The sequence below is a fragment of the Andrographis paniculata genome, unplaced genomic scaffold (genome assembly GCF_009805555.1).
Source record: "Andrographis paniculata isolate CXL003 unplaced genomic scaffold, ASM980555v1 Contig89END, whole genome shotgun sequence".
NCBI lineage: Eukaryota > Viridiplantae > Streptophyta > Magnoliopsida > Lamiales > Acanthaceae > Andrographis > Andrographis paniculata.
In genome coordinates this window covers 656,090-671,693 of record NW_026137627.1, presented here as the reverse complement: position 1 = coordinate 671,693, position 15,604 = coordinate 656,090, and the positions used below count along the sequence as shown (strand labels likewise).

General features: G+C 41.9%; 1 protein-coding gene across 1 annotated transcript; it reads right to left on the bottom strand.

Annotated features, from left to right (window-relative positions):
- Positions 1 to 10,127: 10,127 nt before the first annotated feature.
- LOC127242848 (uncharacterized) lies at positions 10,128 to 14,831 on the bottom strand. The gene is made up of 6 exons (XM_051262559.1): positions 11,936 to 14,831; positions 11,663 to 11,865; positions 11,217 to 11,576; positions 11,017 to 11,142; positions 10,705 to 10,946; positions 10,128 to 10,161 (listed from the first exon to the last, which is right to left on the bottom strand). The coding sequence occupies exons 1-6, from the start codon at positions 13,635 to 13,637 to the stop codon at positions 10,128 to 10,130; spliced, it is 2,667 nt and encodes an 888-aa protein (XP_051118516.1). The 5' UTR covers positions 13,638 to 14,831.
- Between the last annotated feature and the right edge of the window lie 773 nt (positions 14,832 to 15,604).

Sequence of the window (15,604 nt, the reverse complement as noted above, 5' to 3'; positions counted from 1 at the left end):
TATATTAATAGCATTTTAAATTTTATATTTTATAATTTTTTTAATTAATATTTCATTCATTAAAATTAATTCATTTGGTTCGTCATGGGTATAAAGGTTGTGTTTGTTCGAAAGATTTGTGTGGATTTCTGTCATTCACACAAGTTTTTTATTCAAAAAATCAAATCAAATACCTATTTTTTATTTTTTATGTTATATTAAAAATTCAATTTTACATGAAAATATTACATTAATACATATTTATATTACATCATACAACTATTCAAATTTAAATTTTTTACTATTCAAATCACAGTTCAAATAGCGACGAACTAAAAGAAAAGTAAATAAAATGAAGTACATTATTAACACTAAACAAATGCAATGTTAATTCGATATTTATGTCAATGATAATAAATAACAAGTCATTACCGCCTTAAACTATTTACATACTAGTATTTATTTATTAATTAATTAATTTCGTCTTTTTATTTATATACTAGTATTTATTTATTATTTAATTATTAATTAATTAATTAATTAATCTTAAAGCTATGATTAGGGGCATGCACGTTTGTGAGTGGAGCCTCGCTTTCCCACTTTTTCCTTTTATTAGTTTATCCATCTCCTAATCTCCTATCAACTAATACAAGTATTTTTATATATATATATATATATATTATATGTTTGAGATACAATAAAGTAAATCTATTTATTTTGAATATATTTAATAAATATAAATTAATTTAATTAAATTTTTATATATAAATCAGTCAAAAATATATATATATATTTCTATCTCTACTTAATACTAAAATATTTTTATTTATACTTAAACTCCCAATTTTTTACAATAAAATTAGTTTATACTATCTGGTTCCAATTCAATGTATTATTTTACAAATTTTCAGTTGTCTTGCTCAAAAAATAATCGTATTAGTATCATTTATTTTTAAATAAATCACAAATATATTATCACATATATAAAACAAAAACATATTTCAGAAAAATGTAAAAATCACCGTGCACACTTCAATTAATTAGTAATATACTATTATTTTTTAATACAAAATTTCAAATAAACATATTCATTTGTGGCGTTACAAATAAAGTATTTAAAATAACATTTTAAAAAACAAATGAAAAACAAAAAATAAAAACACAATAAAAGACGACGATGACTACAACAACAACTACTATTATTATTATTATTATTATTATTACTTCCTCCGTCATGCAAATGTGTGTTCATTTGACCGAGCACAAGTTTTTAGTAAAAGTGAATAATAATTGTTATTTTTTTATTTTTATAGTAAAAAGAATTACAAAAATGTAATATTTTTTACTTAAAAAAAATTAGAATATTTTTTTATGATAACCCTAAGAAAAATTAGTATAGATTTAAATAGCTAGAGTATTATTACTATCTAATCCATTTTATAAATATCTATCAAACCAAAAATTTCTCGAATTCATTCAAATATAATACAAACCAAATGTGCCTTAAATAATTATTGTTACGTACGAAATTTAGAATTAGGTTAAAAGCCCAAGGTAAAAAGAAGAATGGGCCTGACAATAGGGTTGATTGAACTGGCTGAAGGACACCGTGAGGAAATCAAGGAAAATAAATTTATTTATTTATTTCTAAGGAAAATACAGGACGGAAGGACCTCAGGTCGGTAGGTCCTCAGGGCGGAAAGACCTCAGGTCGGAAGGTTTTCAGGTCGGGAGGTCCGCCAGACGGGAAGACCTCAAGTCGGAAGGTCTTCAGGTCGGGAGGCCCTCAAGATGAAAGACCTCAAGTCGGAAGGTCTTCAGGTCGGGAGGTCCGCAAGACGGAAAGACCTCAAGTCGGAAGGTCTTCAGGTCGGGAGGTCCGCAAGACGGAAAGACCTCAAGTCGGAAGGTCTTCAGGTCGAGAGGTCCGCAAGACGGGAAGACCTCAAGTCGGGAGGTCTTCAGGTCGGGAGGCCCTCAAGATGAAAGACCTCAAGTCGGACGGTCTTCAGGTCGGGAGATCCGCAAGACGGAAAGACCTCAAGTCGGAAGGTCTTCCGGTCGGGAGGTCCGCAAGACGGAAAGACCTCAAGTCGGAAGGTTTTCAAGTCGGGAGATCCTCGAGACAGAAAGTCGTTGAGATGGGATATCCGCAGGTCGGGTAAACTGTAGGTCGGATAGAAGGAGGAGTCGGACAAACACGGAGGCCTTTGATCAAATATAGGGGGCGGTTGATATGGAGGTCGGCCCAAGTGGGGTCGGGCGAAGAAGTAGGTCGGACGAAGGACGAAGTCGGGCCAAAAGAGCGGAAGGTCTGTAGTTGGCTCAAGGAGTGAAATATAGGGATTTTTGGTCTGCTGGGGACACGTGTCAGCATAAGAAAGGTTGGAAGACGGTTGAGAAGGAGACGTTGTAACCGTTCGGGTGACGGTTTTCAGTACGGTTTCCCAGGGAATATTTAAGGATTTGGATCATCATTTGGCAAGGCATCTTCAATCAACTTCAACAAAGCAAAGTCAGATTTGGGGATCACCACTTTAGATTTCAGTATTTTATTTTCCAGTTTAGTTTCTGTACGTTACAGTGTTTAGAGATTCCTAATCTCAGGCACTAATTAATCAAGTTTAAGGATATTTTCTATATCTTTGAATTTTACTTTATTTTTGTTGAAAAAATACATCAACAAATTGGCGACCACAGTGGGAGCAAGACAAAATTGCTCATTCCAATTCCGGCGATAATTTCATACGTCTTAGATCCGGCCGAATCATCGGAAGGGTCCATATGGCAGGGTCACAACCGCAAGCATCTTCGACACCGGTGGGAGAATCCGTTCCACCACCCATTGTGCCAAATGCCGGGGAAATCCCACAACCACCAACTGATTGGTGGTCTTATGTTCAACAAATGAACAACCAGCATACCTTGATTATGCAGAATATGTTGCGTGAGCAACAAACGAACATGTTGCGTGAGCAACAGAGTCAGTTGCAGAACATGATAGATCAAGCATTGTCAAGGGTTAGTCTTCAACCCACTCAAACACCACCAGGAGTGTCACCGTCCAGACCACAGGCAAATTTCGCAGGGCCATCATTCGTGGATAGTACATTCCCAAGTGCCACAAATCCCAACCGAATGGATCGGGGAAAAACTCCTTTGACTTTTCCCAACAATGTTCCACTGGGACCAAGGGTTACCAGTTCCCAGCCGAACAATACAAGGGAGGACAGGCCTGAAGGATATTTACATGATCCGATTCATATTCCTGTGCAGGATCCGTTCCAGGTTCCTGATCATCAACGCTTTCATGTAGATCATGATGAGATTGCACATATATTAAGGGATCAGTATGGATTAACTCCTCAGATGGCTAACCGCCCTGCATATCAAAGACCTTTCCCAGAAAGGATCATTCATGAACACCCTCTCCCAAGGAATTTTCGACCACCCGACTTTCATGCATTCTCAGGGGAGGACGGATCTTCCACCATAGAACATGTTGGTCGGTTCACAGCACAATTAGGAGAAGTTGGCAATAACCCTTTTTATAAGTTACAGCTGTTTGGTTTATCTCTTACTAGAACGGCGTTTTCGTGGTTTGTAAGTTTGCCTCCAGCACAAATTCAGACATGGGAAGGACTGGAGATGGCATTTCACGCTAGATTTTTTAATCCTTTACCAGTTGTTTCTTTAACTGATTTACTTGAATTGCGACAGTATCCAGAAGAAACTGCTTCACAGTTTATAGAAAGGGTGCGATTGATGAAGGGACGATGTCCTACGGTAATCAGTGAGAAAGAGATGACCAATTTAGTGGTCCGGAATATGCATACTCGTTTAAGAAAGGCACTCACTGCCCTGGATGTTGAGGATTTGGCAAGTCTTGCATCCAAGGCAGGACGTCTAGAATCTTTGTTCAGAGAGGAAGATCAGCATAACAGGCGTAATAGAGGCCAACATATGGCGAGTATGGGAACAGAAACATGCGACTTTGATTTTAATCAGTCAGAAGAGATGGCAGCCGAAATCCTTTCTGGAAAACCGTATGTATGTCCTAAATTGAAGCCAGTACCAGGATCTGAAGGAAAGGAGCAACCGACCTTTGATAGTTCGAAAGCTGATGAAATCTTTGATATCCTACTGACTGATGGGCAGATCCGTATTCCAAAGGGTCAAAGACTTGCCACTAAAGAAGAAATCAAAGGGAGACCATATTGTAAGTGGCATAATTCTTTCACACACACTACAAGTCAGTGTACTCATTTTAGGAAGGAAATTCAAAAGGCCATCAAGACAGGTCGGCTCAAATACATCACTCTAGGTGTAGACCAGCAACCGTTTCCGAATGTAACAACGGCAATGGTTGACATCCGACCAAGTTCGGAAACAAGGAAAAGTTCGGCCAACGATGGACAAAAAGGGGAACGAAACCAGCCAAGCCCCGAAACAAAAAAAGGAAGTCGGCCAAACAGCAGCCGACCGGAAGAACGACTCAAAATTTGTGAGAAGCCAGTTGCTGAAAAGTGGGACCATCCAGATGGTTCTTTTAATGTGGAGGTGAAAGAAAAGGTTTTGATACGTGATCACCCGACCAGAAAAACAGGGTCGGTCGGGAGCAATTGGGCACGAAATAAAAAGCCTTTACCAGTCGATATAGACCCTCGTTTCCCGGGTATGAATCGTACACAGATTCGCAATGCCAAACGCAGGTATGCTGCAAAGTATGGGAAAAGAGGTCCTTCAGCAGAACAACTAACCGACGAACAAAAAGCAGCCGACCACTTGGCAGGAGGTCAGTCCATTCGGATCTTTACAGAACAAACGACCAAAGAGCAGGGAATAACCATTCAGTCTCCAGTTGGTCGGTCCAGTCGGGTCTGGTCAGGAAAGCAACCGAATGACGGATTAGGCGCTTCCGACCATACCAAAAGAAGTTCGTCGGGACTGGGGAAAGGTAAAGGTGTGGCAGATGAAATAATTAAAGGTTTTAGATGCCAACATTGTGAACGAATCAACATCAATCCATCTTTTGAAGACTTCCGTATAGAATCTTTGACGCTTCAACCTCAGAACAAGACGAAGGAAGAAGTTATAACTACAGAGGAAAGTTTAAGGTCTGTTAAATCTCGTCTGGGACCACGAATCCCTTGTCGAATGACAGAGATTAATCAGATGAGTGATGAACCGACGTGGGCGAGTCTGGTAGATGAAACTATGGACGAACCTTTATGGGCTTTCTTGGCAGATGGTGAATTAGAGGAGACAGAGGGAGCAAAGACTTCAGATTCTGAGCCTCAACCGGAGCCACCTTCGATTGTGTTTCCTCCTATTCCAGAGGGTGCGATCTCCCATTTGAAGCCTCTGTATGTTAATGCTCATATTTGTGGGAAACCAATCACAAAGGTTTTCGTGGATAATGGAGCAGTTTTTAATGTTATGCCATTGAAGACTCTCAAGAAGTTAGGAAAAGGAATACATGATCTATCTCCTGTGGAATTCGAAATGACAAGTTTTACAGGGCAACCGACCAAGCCGGAAGGCATGATGGTTGCCACAATCGAGGTCGGACCAAAGAAGATCTCTACTGTTTTCTTTATTGTGGACGCAGATACTACATACTCTCTCTTGCTGGGAAGAGACTGGATTCATGCCTCTCAATGTGTGCCTTCAACCCTGCACCAACAATTAATGTTCTGGGAGGGAAATCAAGTCTTCAAAATGGAAGCGAATGACAACCCATTCGATGTAACCGAACAAGTTGAAGAGTCAGTGTTTTATTCCAGTCAGGTGGCTCCGATGTCTCAGTTGTACATGGCCAGGGAATACCCAATCAAGGGTTATAAAGTCACTGGCCAGAACTCGATGTTCTATTAAAAGAACACCTTTATTGTATGGCTCATGATAAAGCCACACCCATTCCCGTATAATTTGTTTGTAATGGAAGATACAAGCTTAGAAGTATGTAGTTCTCTTATTAATAAGTTCTATTTAAAACAGTTATTACATAAAGTAGAAAATAATAAAGAGATTCTGGATGTTCACCTCCAAGAAGATGAACAATTTCGTTGGCCCGACTTATTAGAAAAAACAGAACCAACAGCTTCATCACAAGACCCGTTATTGGAGTTTAATTTAGGAACCGAATTGGTTCCAAAAGTGATCAGGTTAAGTGGTTATTTGTCTAAAGAGCAACAAACAATGATGCTTGAAGTTATTAGAAACAACATTGATTGTTTAGCGTGGGATTATTCAGAGATGCCTGGTTTGACAAGAAGTCTAATAGAGCATCGATTGCCCATCAAAGAAGGTTGTAAACCTTACAAACAACCTCCAAGGCGAATGAGTCCAGATCTGATGCCTCAAATCAAGGAAGAAATCCAAAAACTTCTCAAAGTGGGTTTCATTCAACCTTGCCGTTATGCGGAGTGGCTGGCTAATATTGTGCCAGTGGTCAAGAAAAATGGTAAGATAAGGATATGCATCGACTTCAGGGATTTGAATCTAGCTACCCCTAAGGACGAATATGTGATGCCTATGGCCGACATGCTGATAGATGCAGCAGCAGGGCATAAAATCCTTAGTCTGATGGATGGTTATGCAGGTTACAACCAAATATTCTTGGCAGAAGAAGACATTCCTAAGACAGCATTCAGATGCCCAGGGGCTTTGGGTATTTATGAATGGACAGTCATGCCATTCGGGTTAAAGAATGCAGGGGCAACTTACCAAAGAGCCATGAATTCAATCTTTCATGATTTAATTGGCAGATCTATGGAAGTGTATATTGATGATGTTATAGTTAAATCTGCCAGTTTTGACGAACATTTGAGGGATCTTGAAGAGGCATTTGAAAGAATGAAGAAGTACAAGTTGAAGATGAATCCAACCAAATGTGCTTTTGGAATATCAGCCGGGAGCTTTCTAGGATTCTTAGTTCATGAGAGAGGAATTGAAATTGATGCCAACAAGGCTAAAGCCATTCTTGATAGTCGGCCACCCAAGACGGTTACAGAAATCCAGAGTCTGTTGGGTAAGGTGAATTATTTGAGGCGTTTCATTTCTAATGCTGCTGGCAAGGTCAGACCTATTACTAAATTGTTGAAAGCTGGAAAGATTGCCTTTGAATGGGGGCCCGACCAACAAACGGCTTTAGATGCTATCAAGCAGGCATTGGTTCACCCTCCAGTCTTGATGCCTCCCAAACAAGGTCGGCCACTCAAACTTTATTTGGCAAATACATATGAAGTGGTTAGTTGTTTATTGGCGCAGGATGGTGATGACGGGAAGGAAAGGGCAATTTACTATCTCAGTAAAACCCTTACAGGACCAGAATTGAATTACACTATGCCAGAAAAAATGTGTTATTCATTGGTCTTCGCTTGCACTAAACTCGAGCATTATTTGCTGCCCAGAAGAGTTGAGGTCATATCAAAGGTGGATCTCATCAAATTGATTTTACAGAGACCTACTATGAAGGGCAGACTCATGAAATGGGCCATCAAATTGGCTCCTTTCGATCTTCACCATTCCCCACTGAGGGCAATTAAGGGACAAGCAGTAGCCGACTTCTTAGCAGAATTTTCCCAAGTCGGGTATTCTCATAGTGATAGCGTCCGACCATTCGGTTGTCCATCATATTTGAATACCCTACAGGTCGGATGTGTGTATTATATGAGTACCAGAACATGGGTGATGTTCTTTGATGGTTCTACCTCTGGAAACAAATCAGGGGCAGGGGTCTTTTTGCAAGGACCCGATGGTCAAAAGATTAACTTACAACTACGATTGGAAGCTATGACCCATAATTCGGCAGAGTATGAAGCTTTAATTTTGGGTTTGGAGGCTTTAATTGCCAGGAAGGTCCAGTCTGTAATCATAAGAGGGGATTCTCAACTAGTAATCAACCAGGTAAACAACCAATATGTTTGTAATTACCCTCATCTCCGTAGATACAGGGACATTGTGGGTCGGTTACTGACGAAAATCTCAGAAGTAATAATTGAGTTCATTCCGAGGAAAGAAAACCAACGTGCCGATGAGTTGGCTCAAAGGGCTTGTAAAGGAATTCTGGAGGATATGTGGTCGGAGATCAAGTCGGGCATAGAAGAAAAGACAGACCCAATATATGACCAAATGGTCGGGCAAGAGACGGTCGGTCAGGAGCCCGACTGCAAAGTTACGGTCGGGCAAGAGGCTATTGGACAGGATCCCGACTGCGAAGTTCTGGTCGAGCAGGAGACTGTCGGACAGGAGCCCGACTGCGAAACAGTGCCCGATTGGAGAACAGAGCTTATCCTGTATTTACAGAATCCTGGTGCGAGTGTTTCAATTGCGACACGATTGAAGGCTTTACGTTTTCAATTGATAAATGGAATTTTGTATAAGAGATCATTTGAAGGTTTACTTTTGAAATGCTTGGGATCTAAAGAAGCTCTAGAAGTGATGACAGAAGTACATGGTGGGATATGTGGAGCTCATCGGGCAGGTCTCAATATGAGATGGGCCATTCATCGCTTGGGGTTTTTCTGGCCAAAGATTTTTGAAGACTGCATACAATTTGCCAAAGGCTGCCAGGAATGTCAGAGACATGGAAACTTAAACCATTTGCCAGTAACCGAATTGCAATTCTTGGCAAAACCATGGCCTTTTAAATCATGGGCTATGGATATTATTGGTAAGATACATCCTGCTTCATCGAAACATCATTGTTTCATATTGGTCGCGACTGATTACTTTACCAAATGGGTAGAAGCAGTTGCTTTGAAAAATGTGGATCAGAAAGAAGTGATAGACTTCGTTTTGAACCAAATTATTTACAGATATGGTATTCCTCAGTCTATAACAACCGACCAAGGCTTGGTCTTTACAGGGGAAAAGTTCTCTAATTTCTTGGCAGAATTCGGTGTTCGGTTACATCATTCTTCACCTTATTATCCCCAAGCCAATGGACAGGCGGAAGCAGCAAATAAGATTATCATTGGGATTATAAAGAAGATGATTGAAGGGAACCCAAGAAAGTGGCATTTGTTATTGTCTCAGGCTTTATGGGCACATAGAAATACCAGAAATACGGCCACAGGGTTCTCGCCGTACCAACTTACGTTTGGCCAAGATGCTGTTTTACCAGCCGAAATTCGGGCATCATCCGGCCGAACAGAATTTACTGATAGTGATCTTACAAAGGAATACCAACAACTTATGTTGCAGCAGTTAGAAGATTTGGATGTTAACCGTCTCCATGCAATAGATCGAAGTGTGAAACAGAGTGAAATCAGAGCAAGGAGTTACGGAAAGAAAGTTCTTCACAGGACATTCCAAAAAGGAGACCTAGTCTGGAAGACCATTCTTCCTACATATAAGAAAACTGATCAATTGGGAAAGTGGTCACCGAATTGGGAAGGACCATACATTGTTCAAAAAGATATTGGAAATGGCGCGTTCATTATTGTAAATCATGAAGGTAGAAGAGTACATGATTGTATTAATGCTAAATATCTGAAGAGGTATTATCCTGCCTTTTCAGATAACAAAACTGCCTGAAACCACATATTATTCAGAACCCATTTATGGGGGTTCGAACCTACTGGAAGGTTCATTTCTGTTAGTCATCGTGTGGTTGTGAGAACTTTTCTGTCTCTGAATCAGACTTTTCATCCCAGTGAGTGGATATTAGCTCTGGTTCTTCTTCAATAAGATCTTCCAAGTCTGGTCGGTACCTTTCCCATTGGCTTTGCATGTCATCTAGATCTTGGTGGGTACGTGCTTGCATGTCTGTTAGGGCTTGATGTTCACGATCAACGATGGTCCGCAATCTTGAAAAGACTTTTCGTTGGTTGGAAAATAGGTTATCCCAACCAAGATCTGGAAGTATGTTTGCTGCGTGATTTTCGATCATTTCCATGTGATGATGGAGATCAGGGATGCGGCTGAGGATGTCATGAAGAGGTTCATACCCCTCAATGACTTTTTCCATCAGGCGGATGACGCGATGAATAGTTCTTCTACCTCGTTGGGAGAATCGGAATTTGAAGTCTAGTTGCTTGAGTATATGTAACAAGTCTTCTGCATGGCCTCCAATAGGGTGATTACCTACAAAGAAGGGTTGAAGAACACCCTCCCAGTTGCTTGATGGAACATGAGGTCGGTCATTCGCCATGTTTGTTAACACTTTCAGTGTGCCTGGGAATGTGTTTCTTGAAATGTGAGAAACAATGTTCTTTTAAAGAAGGAGTTTGGTTCGTTTCCTATAAAGCTGGGAATTGAAAGGTGATCCTTGTTTTGAGAGAAGAAAGAAAAAATGGATTACTAAGTCAGTTGTTGTTACAAAGGGGGAAATATTACAATAGTGCCCCTAGGGCAGTTTTTATCTGTGTCCATTTGTTTTCATCCCTGGATAGCCTTCTGGTATTGGCAGCCGTCTGATATCTTCTGATGAATTGGGATCGGGCTTGGGTTTTCAGCTCTTGATCCAATTCAGCCTCATTTTTGGTATACTTCTCAAGCAGATGCTGTTCATTGGTAATTTGCTTATCCAGGGTAGACTGTTCTTTCCTCAGCTCCCGCAATTCTGCCTCCTTTTTCTGAATGGCATCATCAACCAGAGCTTTCGTGCTAAGGAGACCACCCAGTCTTCCAGTAGTTTGCTGAAGGGATTCTCGAGTCTTGGTCAAAGAATTCTCCAGCGTTGTTTGATCGAAGTCGGGCTGGGGGGTTTCGGCTGACAGAAGGCCAATGACTACCACTTCAGTTTTGAGCTCTGTAAGTCTTTCCATCAGCCGATGCAGAATGGGGACGGCTGGTGATTCCGTTGGAGTGTAAAAAAGAAGGCCACCAACCGTCTGAATGAGTTTGTCCAATAAGTCGGACCTTAGTTCGGACAGGGGACGGTTAATGGCCTCAGTGAACACAGTCTGGGCCTCCGCTGGAACCGGAACAGTCGATAGGACAGCTAAGTCCGAAGGCCCCTGCAAGTCCTACAATGTCAATACATATTCCAAGGGAGTTGCAAATTTGTTCGGAGAAAATATGTGGTACCTCTGGGCGGACTGCTGTCAGTGAGGGGGGCAGCAATGAGGTCGGTCGAGTTGGGCAGACAGCTGGTATAATAGCAGCCGACTCGTCGGCTGCTGCGAATGGTCGCTGAGGTGCCGACCTGGGTCCCTATAGAAAGTAGTATTGGAAACAGTTAGTGTTTTTCGAAAGAAAAGTTATGACCTGGATTGGTTTAATCTTACCAAATTCACAGAAGTCTCCGAATCGGATGAAGACATTTCTCCCATTTCTGGAGGTTGGGCTGCCACGGGTGGTTCTTCTGCCTGCCATTCGATGGCTAGAGGGAGTGCCGCTGCTGGTAGGGCGGCTGCAGGTTGGACGGCTACCTCTAGAGCCACTGCAGCCAGGATCTCTGGGGCACCTTCGATTTCGGGATCAGCAGCATCAGGGATGTCGTTTTGAAGGTCAGTTTCGGCGAGGGCGGCTGGTTCTTCCTTTGATATAGATGAGTCTGATGCCATGTATGGCGGCCGACCCATCTGGGAAGTAGTCCCCTCGCTGTCAGAAGAGACCCCTGCTGCTGATGGGATGGGTGAAGGTGTCTGTGGAAAAATCATGAAGATGTTTGTTGTTAACTATATCAAGGTTGATCATTAGAATACTAAGGAGTGCTGGTGAGAGAACTTACTGGTTCTGTAGGTACTGCTGGTAAAGATTGTCTCCTGGTCGGGGGCCTGGCCCGACCACTCCTCGGTGCGGGAGGAAGAGTTTGCCTCCGCGTCGGGTCCTCCGCCCGATTGCTCATTGGCAAATTGGTCTGGACCAAAGGCCCGATTGAATGGTCGGTTGGTGCTGGCGTCGGTTGCTTGGTCGGTGTCACCAAGGTCGGTTCTGGGGAATGAAATGAGTAGAATCAAAGTTACGATTTAGTGAATTGGTTCACGGTGTTAAGAAACATTACCAATTCGGGGTCGGGTCCTTGCTGACGTCCTATTTATTCCAAGGTCTGCTAGTGTTTGTTGGTCGGTCTCCGAGGTCGGGGGTGTTTGCAATTGGGAAGTTTTTCTTTTGCGCGTGGGACCACCAGATCCGATTCCCGGGGCGGTTGTATGTTTTTGGGTGCTAGTATGTATCGCCGTCCCTAGAACCAGTCCTTGGGGAGGGAGGAGGACGTTCAGCAACCGACTCTCATCAGGGGATATCAGGGACCATACGACCGACCACCATTCATTGAAAGTATCTACGATCTCAGGGTTGGAGCGGAAAGGAATATAAGAATTGGAAATTATATACGTGGTGAGCTGGGAGATATAAGAAGGGATTGAATTAGGAAGGACTCGTCGGTCGGGGCTTTGAAAAATTATTTGGGGACACGCGACGGGTCCAGGGATACCTTGGCAACAGCCGAACTGGCGCGCCATGAATTGAGGTTCATAGTTAAAAGTGTAAAAAGTTTTCTGCCCTTTTTTATCAAGTTTCTTGCTACTAAAAAGAGACCTGGGTTTGAGGGCGACGTCCCAGGCGAAAGGATAGGTGGGATGAGGACAAGGCTCAGGAGTCGGAAGTGGGTTTGGTACTGGAAAGGGCCAAAAATGGTCGGGAGCATAACCCGCATATTTTTTATACATAGAAAATCGAGAGTTACTGCGGGTATCTGTTAAAATGGCAGTTATTATTGGGTCGGATGATTGGAGTTTATTGCGTCCTGAGCAGAGTCGGTTGAGGACTAATCCTAAATGTTTTTCAGACGTTGGCATAGTGGGCGGAGATCCTAAGTTAAACGCGTTGGGAAAGTAAAGACGGGACCAAAGTTCTAAAAACCAAAAAGGACCCGACGCGGCAGTGTCTAATTTCCTATTATCGTTATCTGTTAAACGAAGGCTAACCCTGGTGAGTCCTTCGAACAGATTGGCTAAAAATAGAGTACCAAGGGAGAAGAACCGACCTGACGCAATATGAATGGCCAGGTCGAGGTGGGAAGGAAGAACACTTTTGGAAGGAGAAACAATGATGTACCTACAAAGCCAGAACAGAATAAAGGCAGTATGCTCCCGGTCGGTTACAGGAGTCCCTGGAGCCCCTTGCTGGTCGGTTGCGAACTTTGTCCAACCCCATTCCTTCACACTTTGTAAGGACCATCCCGGATGGTCTTCTGATGGCTCCTGCCCATCTAGGGCTCCCATTACAGGGTCTTCACCCACGATTGGGAGATGTGCGATCATGGCCACGTCCATAAGAGTTGGGCCAAAGGGGCCTGATGGGAAGAGGAAAGTCCCATTTTCCGCATTCCAGAAGGCAGACATGGCCAACAACACCTTCTCATGCAGGTTGATAGGCATGGTGGACAGCAATATTGCTTGGTCGATTTTTTGGGAACGCCATTGGGTCTGGAAGTGTTCTGCTACTCGTCGATACCAAGCGCGATACAGATCTTTTGGGTCTGTGAGATGGGTCTTGATGCTGTCCCGGATGCGAACTGCTTGGTAGTTGGGATTGTTGATAGCCAAGGGGTTGCGAGATTCCAAAACTTCCCTCATCCGATTTGAATCTTCAGGAGTAGTGCAATATGGACGGATCGTCGGAGTTAGTACTTTCGAAGCTGAAAATGGACCTTCTGGAAGGGTTCCGTCGAAAGGAAGGGCAGGCATGTATTGCTCCGCCATAGTTAGAATGTTTTGGGATTGTGATTCACACAGGCTTGTATTGCGAAGAAGGAAGTTTATCAGGAGTGTTGCAGTAACTGGTGCAGTTGCTAAGGGAGTTTTTCAAGAGGGTAGTGATTTATGAACTTCCAAACATTGATTGCTAAATGGCGTTTGAAAGTCCCTTGGCGGCGGGCAAGTTGTTACGTACGAAATTTAGAATTAGGTTAAAAGCCCAAGGTAAAAAGAAGAATGGGCCTGACAATAGGGTTGATTGAACTGGCTGAAGGACACCGTGAGGAAATCAAGGAAAATAAATTTATTTATTTATTTCTAAGGAAAATACAGGACGGAAGGACCTCAGGTCGGTAGGTCCTCAGGGCGGAAAGACCTCAGGTCGGAAGGTTTTCAGGTCGGGAGGTCCGCCAGACGGGAAGACCTCAAGTCGGAAGGTCTTCAGGTCGGGAGGCCCTCAAGATGAAAGACCTCAAGTCGGAAGGTCTTCAGGTCGGGAGGTCCGCAAGACGGAAAGACCTCAAGTCGGAAGGTCTTCAGGTCGGGAGGTCCGCAAGACGGAAAGACCTCAAGTCGGAAGGTCTTCAGGTCGAGAGGTCCGCAAGACGGGAAGACCTCAAGTCGGGAGGTCTTCAGGTCGGGAGGCCCTCAAGATGAAAGACCTCAAGTCGGACGGTCTTCAGGTCGGGAGATCCGCAAGACGGAAAGACCTCAAGTCGGAAGGTCTTCCGGTCGGGAGGTCCGCAAGACGGAAAGACCTCAAGTCGGAAGGTTTTCAAGTCGGGAGATCCTCGAGACAGAAAGTCGTTGAGATGGGATATCCGCAGGTCGGGTAAACTGTAGGTCGGATAGAAGGAGGAGTCGGACAAACACGGAGGCCTTTGATCAAATATAGGGGGCGGTTGATATGGAGGTCGGCCCAAGTGGGGTCGGGCGAAGAAGTAGGTCGGACGAAGGACGAAGTCGGGCCAAAAGAGCGGAAGGTCTGTAGTTGGCTCAAGGAGTGAAATATAGGGATTTTTGGTCTGCTGGGGACACGTGTCAGCATAAGAAAGGTTGGAAGACGGTTGAGAAGGAGACGTTGTAACCGTTCGGGTGACGGTTTTCAGTACGGTTTCCCAGGGAATATTTAAGGATTTGGATCATCATTTGGCAAGGCATCTTCAATCAACTTCAACAAAGCAAAGTCAGATTTGGGGATCACCACTTTAGATTTCAGTATTTTATTTTCCAGTTTAGTTTCTGTACGTTACAGTGTTTAGAGATTCCTAATCTCAGGCACTAATTAATCAAGTTTAAGGATATTTTCTATATCTTTGAATTTTACTTTATTTTTGTTGAAAAAATACATCAACAATTATATTTTTGTCGTAATCTTAAAATGTTAAAGGGTTTTTAAATATTATAAATAATAATAATAATAATAATAACAACATTACATAAACAATTGGTGTGTTTACTTGTAAGTTTTTACGCATAATTTTACTATTTTAATGTTTTTTTTTTTAAAAAAATATCAAAACACCAAATTTTTATTTATTTTATTATGTTAAAATTTAATTTTATATTTAAAATATCACAGAGTATATTTATATTGTATCAAACAACTATTTCAATTTAAAATTTTATTATTCAAAATAAAAAATCAAAATCAAAACCTCACGGGGAAACACACTTAATTTTATAAAATATTTTGACGTTAAAAATATAAAAATTTAACACAATTTTATAAAATTACAGGTAAATTTTGCATAATTTGCAGATAAAAAATACATTTATCCTATAAAACAAAAACACACCCATTCTTACTTATTGTCTAGTTTCCATTTAGTAATTTAACACTACTTCGTCTTGTTTTTTTATTTTCGTCAGTTTCAAAACAAGTGTTTAGTTTCCTTATTCAGTAATTGTAGTCTTTGTTTTATAACAAAATTATTCATATTTTTCCAAATTATCCATATTTATTAATCTAA